Source organism: Ostrinia nubilalis, chromosome 11 (assembly GCF_963855985.1).
Source record: "Ostrinia nubilalis chromosome 11, ilOstNubi1.1, whole genome shotgun sequence".
Taxonomy (NCBI): domain Eukaryota; kingdom Metazoa; phylum Arthropoda; class Insecta; order Lepidoptera; family Crambidae; genus Ostrinia; species Ostrinia nubilalis.
In genome coordinates this window covers 6,605,993-6,616,388 of record NC_087098.1, presented here as the reverse complement: position 1 = coordinate 6,616,388, position 10,396 = coordinate 6,605,993, and the positions used below count along the sequence as shown (strand labels likewise).

The 10,396-nt window shown below is 35.6% G+C and overlaps 1 protein-coding gene across 1 annotated transcript; it reads right to left on the bottom strand.

Moving 5' to 3' along the window:
- Positions 1 to 1,287: 1,287 nt before the first annotated feature.
- LOC135076099 (juvenile hormone-binding protein-like) lies at positions 1,288 to 10,071 on the bottom strand. Its single transcript, XM_063970557.1, has 5 exons — positions 9,926 to 10,071; positions 8,705 to 8,930; positions 7,434 to 7,558; positions 6,128 to 6,280; positions 1,288 to 1,477 (listed from the first exon to the last, which is right to left on the bottom strand). Exons 1-5 carry the CDS (start codon positions 9,981 to 9,983, stop codon positions 1,314 to 1,316), a joined length of 726 nt encoding a protein of 241 aa, XP_063826627.1. The 5' UTR covers positions 9,984 to 10,071; the 3' UTR covers positions 1,288 to 1,313.
- Between the last annotated feature and the right edge of the window lie 325 nt (positions 10,072 to 10,396).

Here is a 10,396-nt window from a genome sequence, read left to right as displayed (position 1 = left end):
TCTATTCTTAAGGTAATACCACAAAAAGGAGTTTTCTGGAGTGAGGTCAGGGCTTCCTGGTGGTCAGGAGATGTCACCCCTGCCTGAAAATATTTTTTTGTGGGAACATGTCTCTTACCATCTAAATGCTCTCATTTGAAGTGTGACACGTAGCCCTATCTTGATGAAATCAAGTGTTCCTGTCATAGACTTGCGAATCTTGCCACTTTGAAATCAAAAAGCTTTTCAGCATGTCAGTATAGCGCTCTCAAAAATTAATCATCGTTTCGATGCAACAAACCAATTAAGCAGGGGTGAAATCTCATTGCCACTAAGAAGCCCTAATCTCATTCCAGCAGACTTTTTTTTTGTGGGGTTACATTATGAGCAGAGTATACTCTAAAAATCCAAAAACTCTGCAGCATTCATCCATCCTGAATCCATTTCAAGGTAACTCATACGAAAGTTTTCCAAAATGTTTATGTATGTTGACCGAATGTTGTAAACGTCAAGGGAATCACATGTACGATCAAATTTAAAAAAGAAAGTAAATTTAAAAATAAATTGCATGAAATTTCCTTTAAATTACGATAGTTAAAGTTCTACAAAAATTTACAGTTTTCGTTTTCTTAAGTTTTCAAAAGTGAACTTTCTTCTGGGCCACCCTGTATAAATAAATAAATTGATTTATCAGTATTTTTTTGCGTATCACTGTGTGAATAAATGATAATATGGATACAACATTTTGAAGGTGGTAAAATTTAACAGCCCGTCCAATATACCAGACTTTCCCCTAATTTCAGGGTTGTCTTGCCCTACCTAACTGGTTAAGTAAATGCCAACTAGAGACAAATAACTTATACCCACACCAGCGCCTGTTTTAAGTATATTTCAACAGACAGTCCTTTAGTGCTAAGATTTTGTTTGAGGCCATTTAATGTTTAGTTAATTTCTTTGTTACTTTTCCAACTACTTATACCGATTGGAAAAAAACCTATTCGTGGATACTAGACGTAATCAGCTGATAACAAAAGTACCTACTCGTAGCTAAAAACTTTTGCCTCTAAGTACCTATTTGTCGCTATTAAGTACCTACTCTTCGGAAGTGCTGCAACTCTTGTGCTGTGTGCATCCTGGATCTCTAAGTTAGATCCAGGGACAACCAAAAAATGAGAGCTAATTTAGATCCAGGAGCAAGTGAATGCTAATTTATCCATCCAGGGAATTTCCCTGTCAGTCAAAAATACTACTGTTTTTATATGATAGTCGAAATTTGGTAGGGCATCCATTATTTCAAAAATTAACATAATCATTTAAATAATTTATTGTTTCATTTATATGTCTATGAAGAAAGCGGTTTTCGGGAACACTCTCGCTGCAGCACGTAGGTTGTGTATGACAGTGACGTATGATTTCGCCATGATGACTGACAACAGGTCGCGACGGAGTTCTACGGATCGCTTTTCGTAGTCATTTTTCCTTGCTAACGTGTCTGGGTCTGAAACAATAACATTACTTAGTTTTGTTATTTTAAAGGCAAAAAAGAAAAGGCACTTATAGGGCAAGTAGGTATGTGCTACCCCCTTTATTACATCTACTCTTAAAATATCATCATGACCTGTCATCATCATCATCATTTCAACCACAGGACGTTCACCGCTAAACGTAAGCCTCCCCCAATGACTTCCACAGCGATCATATCGATGGGTGCCTGGAATAAAGCCGCAATAGCCATAGCAGCAGTTTTCCGATTAAGCGATTTTCGTAATCTGGGGGTCCCTATACACCTTGTGATTTTTTTTCAGAATTTTATCTTTGAAACTGGCTGATTTACCAAAAGCACTATGGATATTGAATCGTTATTCCCGGAAATTTGTTTACCAGAATAATCGTGGCATGTTCAATGTTAAAAGTTTTATTTCAAACTTCTACAAGTAACGGCCATTGCGGCTTTGTTCCCCGAAACAAACTATGTGTACCAAGTCACAATAAACATTACCTACTTGTACAATTTCTTTAAACTTTCTTAAGTAATAATACTTCATGGTGTTCTTCTATGCAATAAAAATATGTTGATTGGATTTACATTAAGCAATGCTGTGTACCTACCTGACAACTGCTGGAACACAGTAATGCTGTCAACATTATTGTTATGGCGACAGACTTAGGAAGATAATGGGGACTTAGGAAGAGAAGAAGGAGGGATATTTGGTTTATGTTCATTAAAGCTTATTTATAATAACAATATGTTTCGGCATTGGAGGTAGGAAGCCATAGTTTCTCTGTAGTTGAAGTTTCCTTCTACCTTGAGCCTGATCACAGTTTCCACCAGGTGTGATAAAGGGCAAAAGCTTCCTTGCTGAGAATAAAAACATGTTCTGTTCAGTTATTGTCTCTAAATCTGTTCTACGTAATGTAAACTTAGAAGATTGCCCATATTAATTCACTTTAAGAAAGTCAAAAACATTTAGCGACTTACCACTTTAGTGGAGCGATTACAAAAATAGTGGCCTATTAAGTACATGTTTTTTTTTATTATTATGAATGTCCAGAAAACTGCGCAGTTTTTAAAATTATTTTAGACCTATGAAAGTTCTCATTTTTTATTATTTAAACATTTAAGTTGAAATTTTGAGAATGTTCTGCTAAAAGCATTTTTTTTATGTTTCTAGCAAAAATTTTGAATCTTGCATCAAAGATAGGAAGGTGAATATTTTTTTCAAACATTTGCAATTAATAGCGATATTGTCAAAATAAAGAAATCTGAGATAAGTCAACCCGAAATAAAGATAAGTTTTTTTAAAGCCTACTAGGTCATGAAATTGAAAAAAAGTTACAAAATTATTGATAACTTCTAAACTACGAAAAAGCCGCGGGCAAAAGCGTGTAATATTATAATATTATCATTATGTACTAATGAATTCCACTACTTTATATAAAGATATTAACGAAACACTCTAGATATTCAACTTTGTACTCATTTCGATACGGACCATATGAACATAATAGTACACAGCATTCACCAGTACATTTTCCAAGTCGATCATTAAATTCAAGCAAACCGCTATTACTGTATTCGCCATACATCCTTCAGATCAGCGCACAACGCTGCAATGCACTATTGCTGTATGATTACTTTTGCACTTTTTACCGGAATAAAACCACAATGGACTCTTACGGAACCGACTTTCAATGTATGAAGCGGCAATATGTATTTCTACCTTTTTTAAGGTATATTCTAAGCACTATAACCTTATGCACATTATATGTTACTCCAGAAAAAATAACGCATCGTTTGATATACAAACCATTTGGATACGCCTCGTAGTTTAGTTATTATTCAAAAATTTCACTAAATCTCTTCTCCTGTAAAATTGTGTTTTGTCGATTGCGGCTTTATTCCAGGCACCCATCGATATGTGTGATTGTGGTCAAAACCTTACAATATCATTTTAATCTATTAGTTTTTGAAACTTTGATGCTGTTAAAATATTGGAAACTACGTAGTACAAAGGTTTGAATCTATAATTTAGTTTTCTAATTTACTTATTTTAAAATATTTACTTAATTATGCACTTAGGGTTATTGTAGAAACATTTTTGAATCAAAAATCATTGCATTTCTATCGACATCAAAGGGTTGATAGAGATGCAATAATGCATTACATAAATAAACATGACGTTTTACTCAACTTTAAAACTATTCAATCTAGTAAACCTTCATTTTAATAAAAATAAAGAAAATATTTTTACTTTATTAATACCATAGAAAAATAATAAATACTACGTACTACTGGTAGTACTTATTATTATTCTGTGCTACTACGAAGTAATCGATATTCATGCCGTCCAGACTTCCTGCTCTATTCTTGGAATTTCGAGTCCGATTCTGGCAGACAAGTTATTTATAGCCTCTTTGAAAAAAAGATGTTTAGTATTTTCCGCTAAATGGTTTAAAAAAGCTGCACTGACAATAGAGTATAAATTAAAATTTATAGCTATTGTCATAAAAGATTTATTCTTATTTATACCTACTTTTGTTTTGAGAGTTATTTGGAAATCAATAATCAGGAGTTAAGCAATTTGAATATGTATTCCCCGAACTGATCGATTTTTACACTGAGTTTTCGGAAGGAATTTGAGTGAGGTCTTGTCTCAGAAATGAGACCAGAGGTGGAATTGTGTAAAGCAATCGTAATCATTTGACAGTTCATAACGTACGATTATTCTATCAAACGCTTTGTTTAACTGGACTTTATCGTACGTTATGAACTGTCAAATGATTACGATTGCTTTACACAATTCCACCTCAGGTGGTAGGTAAGTACTATCTTCCTCAACCACAACAAATGCGGATATCAATACAAAGTATTACCAGAGTCAACAAAATTATCTCTAACGGGACGCAAATAGGAGGGTAAATGACTAACTATATGTCATTGTGGTAGGTCAACTAATCAGTTGATGATAGTCCACTACAGAACATAAAGCCTATCCAATTTACGCCGCAAAATTCGGCCTTTCGCCAAATTACCCCGTCAATATTAAACGACGAGCTTACAACATAACCTCCTCGTATATTTGGACGATCTTCCCAAGGCCAAAGGTCTACGCGCTTAAACTAAGAGTAGGCGCACACCGTTGATTTTTAGTTGGCCGATAGTTGTGCCCGATTTTAAATTGTATGAAGAATCGGCCAAATCGAATCGGCGTAGTGTGCGCACTCCCATACATGCACATACTGATCAACTGCCCGACTAAACTATCGGCCGACGAAAATCAACGGTGTGCGCCTACTCTAACAATAATTCTCGGTCATTCAACAAAAACATAATTATCTTCAAAATGTAGCGTTACTAAAATAAAACTTTAAGTACTTTAAGTAACGCTTTTTTAGTAGGTACACCAGTTTTTTTTACATTTTTATTCTGGTTCCATTGGGGAGGTATAATTATGTTTTTCTGCAATTGAAATGGTACGAAATTATTGCCCTTTACTTGAGTGTTGAAACATGTGTGATTGACCTCTACATATTTTTTAAAATTACTAGGTAGGTGCTCACAATTTCACATTAATTTTTAAACTTATTCACACGAGTATAGTACTATAATAATAATGATGACCTTACTTGTTAGGACTTATCGATAATTTTGGAACTTTTGTGAAAATTCATGTAAATCAATTTATAAATGCGAAAAAAACAAAATTAAGTTAATAATTATGTATACCTTACAAACTCATTACCCTCCTTTTCCAGAGTCGGGTAAAAACTACTTTGTATTTTATTAAACAGAGCTGAAATCTTTTTCTTGTTTATCTCAGATAAAAAGCTCTGAGAGTTGCGTTCTTTGAAAATCCTCAGAGAAAATCGAGGAAAATCAACAGACCTGCCATCCATCAGGATTTGCGTTGATTCAATTGAAAACAATGAATTTAGAAGTGTCTTTTTAAAGAAATCAACGGATTAGGGAGGCTAAAAATATTACAAAGGCTTTTTGTTTTTATGTTAATGGCATTACGTAACTCTTACACCTTTTAGAAGATGTTAGTAATACATAAATAGGAATTATATTTTCGATTAATTTTATTTATTGAGTTTTCAGTAAGTCACTTCAATCAATGACATTGACACATTTGTTTAAGTTTGGTATTATAATGAGACACGCAACTTATGAAATAACTCCGTTTGAATATTATTATCTTATTTTGTTCCCAACGTCTTGAATCACTGTCCAAATATAATTCTGTGCTTCAAAATATCATGTAGGTCTGATTGATATTTTGATCCTTGGTAGGTAGAAGTCACAACAACTCATAAAGTCTGCCACAAGGCAGACTATTTATTGTTACATCACAGCACACATAAATTATGTTAGTTGGCTTAGTATACAATTCCATGTAAACTTTACGAATGTAATAAAATTCGTGTTTTAGCTTGGATTTAAGTATTTGAGTTTAATGTTGCTACAGGTCTAGCGGTTAACTCAGTCAGTGTATGAGGTATGGAAGCGGCCCGGGAGGAGTGACATTGACATAATTATGACGTTACACAGCATACAAATCTGAAGCATATTTGAAGTCTTGTCTTGTCTTCCACCGCTCCCATCTCAGGCACTGGCTAAGTTAAGCGCCAGACCTGTAATTCTCACCTGTGGAGATAGCTTCCATGAGTTTGGAGTCCAGGGTGACCTCGGGAGTACCCAGGGTCTCGCACGTGATGGTCTCGGGGCCGACTTCGAAGTATTCCACACCCTCCTTGTTGGGAATCAGCTCGTAGTTGTATTTTGAGGTGACGAGAGCGGCTGTATTAAAAAAAGTAGACATTAAGAATTTATAAGGGCTGCAGACTAAGGCTGAGAGCTCATGGCGCGATTTTCACCCGCGCCCGCGGCGATTGCGGGCCCGCAGCTTCTGTAGAATGCAGATACTTATGTAAAAACTAATGCACAACTCACGACGCGGTTTTCGTCCGCAGTTTTCTTAGAATAACCGCGCCAATAACCGCTACCGTGAGTTTTGAAATAAAACCGCAATTCCACAACCGCCGCGGGCGCGGGTGAAAATCGCACCGTGAGTTCTTAAGAGCTAAGCTAAGTTATTAGATTAGTTCGCAGAGCTGACGCAGTTTTACTGCAAATTACGAGTATACAAACGCTATGGGAAACTGAGCTATGCGAGCTAAAGTAAGCCTAGGCGCAGACACACAGACTTTTAGTTGGCCGATAGTTGGGTCGGGCTGTAAGTATGGGTATGTAACAAAGTGCGCACATTACATCGATTTGGTATCGGTCGATTTTTCATACTAATAGAATCGGGCCCAACTATCGGCCGTCTAAAAGTCTATAGTCTGCGGGGAGGCTAAGGCTGAGTTACGCCATCTTACTTTAACTTTGATAAACGTCAAAAATCTGCCAAACTCCATACAAAAACACCGGCTATCGTTATATGTAGTTACGGTCAAAGTTAGATGGTGCAACTCAGCCTACTTAAGCGTTTTCAGTTTACTACAGACAGGCATTTGCAATCTGAACACTGTACACAATGTAGGATTATGGAGTTAAACAATTAGGCCCCTCAAAAGGCTCTACTAAAACACATAATAGTCTGTTTCAATAGAAATGAATTTAACTGGTATAATTCTGAAAACAAATAACCCGGCGAGCTTCAGCCACTGATACTAGTCTATGTTCATAGTATTTGATTGCTAAGGGAAATACTCAATGTAATCGTATATTTAGATTTCCCAATATGTATCAACAGAATTTATGGTTTTCTAAGAGCTTTCAAAACCACCAATATTGTTGTAACTAATTATTGTACTAATAAAGTACACTTTAGCCCTGCAATATTAAAAACCATCCATCGAAAAGCAATGTCATTGAAAATATTCTACAAAACATTGCAATCTGCATCGTTCCCGAAAGTTTCCCAAAACATGTCACTTTCTGAACTTACTTGTCTTAGCGTAGTAAGTTCCCGTGAAGGACTTCGATAGTTTCGGAATCTCCACCGTCATGTCAGCGACGATGTTGGCATCCACCCGAGTCTGCAGCACGACGGATTTGGCATCTCTGTCCATTCTAAAAAAAACAAAATTATTTAACTTTCACTCAAAGGCGTAAGACTTAGCGTCAGGAGGGCGAATTCGCTGCGAATCCTCCACGCGAACACGAAAAACGCGTAAATCTTTGCGTAAGTTAGGGCCGCCAATGATGGCTTTTTGCAAAATAAGAACTAGTTCATAAGATAAATTCTTGGATTCGTCCAAGGATAAATCGTATTAAATTATACTGATATGTTAATATGTTAAGTTTTTTATTCGTTAAATTAGCTCATTTTTGCTCAAAATACAGTGAGATTTAAAGGTGAAAGTGTTTTATTTTTCAAATTAAAGATAAATATAGCTCTGATGATAGAATACAGAAGCGTGACTCGATTGAGTGTAAATATTGGTTTATAATCTCGCTATGAAGCCTTTCCATAATTTTTCTGTTCTTAAAAGCAAATATTGTGTAAATAGCGAACTGCGACGTCGATTGGAAATCGTAATCGTTAAAATCTATTTTCGATTGTGTGAGATAATATCTTGAACGATTAATCCTACATTATCCAGATGCATCAATAATCGAATAAAATTATTCTTCATCACGTCCGCACACTTGACGTGGGGAATCCTGCCATTCGTCTTTTTGGGGTTTATCTAACTACTTCACAACTTTAATAATTTGCAAAAGAAATTCACGGTAGGACTTGTACCTATCAAGTACTGGGTAAAAGGATTTCCGTTAATGTCTACCGGGGAATTCCTTTTTGAGAAAGTAGGTACTCGCTTCAAGTTAATTATATTTCTCAGTCAAGGGCGCACTTATGGGGGAAGTTTATTTTCGTTATTTTGATCAAAGTTAATTCAAAGGACATTATGATGAATGTTAAAAAAACTGAAATAATTTTGGGATAATGCTTTGAAAATTGTTGTCACCAAGTCAAAAATACATACTTAGAGAACTATCACTCGAATAACACTTTACATAGATTTAGAAGCAAGTTTTACAGTCATAATCATAAAATATTTCGTCCAGCATTGCTTTCGCTTGGCTCGAATGCAATGTGTGAATTAAACATCTAAACCTTCTTCTGGAATCACTCTATGCTATTGATGAAAACCATTGCGTACTTTAATGAAAACAAGCCATATGAGTCGAAAATAAGCCGTAACCGTAACTTACCTAAAATCTGCGATCTTTTGGTTCTTCAAGCCTGTCACAGTTATATTCTTGAAGTGGAAGACCAAGTCTGACTGTGGAACCTCATAGGTCAGCTCTGAGATGACCAGGGGGTCTATGGCCTTGATGTTATAGGCAGGGATACCAGCGCAAGTTTTGCCTAGGAAGCTTTGGGTCGTGCTACTTAAGCAGTCCATGTCCTTTATTTTGCATGGGTGTAAAATGTTTTCTGTAACAAAATAATTATGAAAAACATGATTTTGTTCAGTAGTTCTGTGTACATCCATCTTAAGATTTTTAACATATGGCATATGTACGTAGTACAGTAATCTAAGAACTACCTATGTAGGTGTTTTTATATTGGAAATATTATGATTTTACGTAACCGTATAATTTTACCTTTAATCTGATACAGTTATAGATTACAGCCTTACTTTCTCAATATTATGACTAATGGTTTACTAAGTAAGTAGTAGAAAAAAGTTTGCTTTCGTACATCATTCATGTGCAATAAAGTAGGTAAAATAGTTAGTTCATTTGTAACTTTAGCAAAACAAACAAGTTGCCAGTGAAACTTGCTTAAATAATGCAACTATCGAGCTTTTATGTTTTAAGATCAATGAATAGCGATTCAAGAAAGATTTCTCAGAAGCACAAAATGCATCTTTAAAATGAATGTAAGTTGACATTAAGATGAGAACTTTGATGCAGTCGCGTCTGGAATTATAAACCGGTTGCATGCGGAAATTCGAAAATGTTTAACTCGCACAAAATTACTCAAATATTTAGTTGGTTTTGGTTTTATGAGCAAACGAGTTGCTCGTAATTATTATACTTGTTATAATATTAAGGACTCTACACATCAAGACAACACGGTGGCAGCTTATCTTCAAAAAATCATGTCGATGATTTGAACTTTCTATGACTTATGTCGGCGAGTCGGCGGGTTTTGTGAGTAGACTGTATCAAAAAGTCTTCTGAATAAAATACAATTTTAACTATCATCTAATAAGTATGTGTAAATGTACTGAAACACTTATTTACCTATTAGACTTTTTGGGAGGGCATAAGAGTAAGTAACTCAAATCCTTATTTATCGTTGCAAATTAAATTAGGTAGGTAAGCTTATATTGCCTCCTTTACCGGTTCTCATAGTAACAACGACTAGCCTACTTTCTAAACTCCTGATTTCATGTCGGTTAACAATAAAACAACTCTACATACCTTCTGATAGAGCACTCTTACATAACGCAAACAAGAAAAACAATTTTAGCACTTCCATTTTTCCACAAACTTTTATCAACTTTATTCACTTCTCAGTCGGTTCCAATTCGCGTCTGTTAGTGATAATTTAAACTTATGACTTCAATTATATACGGCTATAATAATTATCAGCGTAAACATAATAATTAACTGCGGATAAAAGGAAAGAATTCTGATATCATAGGTCAGAAATTATCTCCGACACATGTCCACAAATGGCGGTGGTGACTCGTGGCGATACTTATGTCATTATTAAGGTTCTTACACATAATTTTTCTATGCTCATTTACCATTTACCGCCGCTGGGGCAGGAAAGTTCTTGAGTGGCGACCACGAGCTGGAAGACGTAGCGTGGGCAGGCCTCCCACTAGGTGGACCGACGATCTGGTCGCGGGAGGTACCTGGATGCAAGCGGCGCAGGACCGGTCTTTG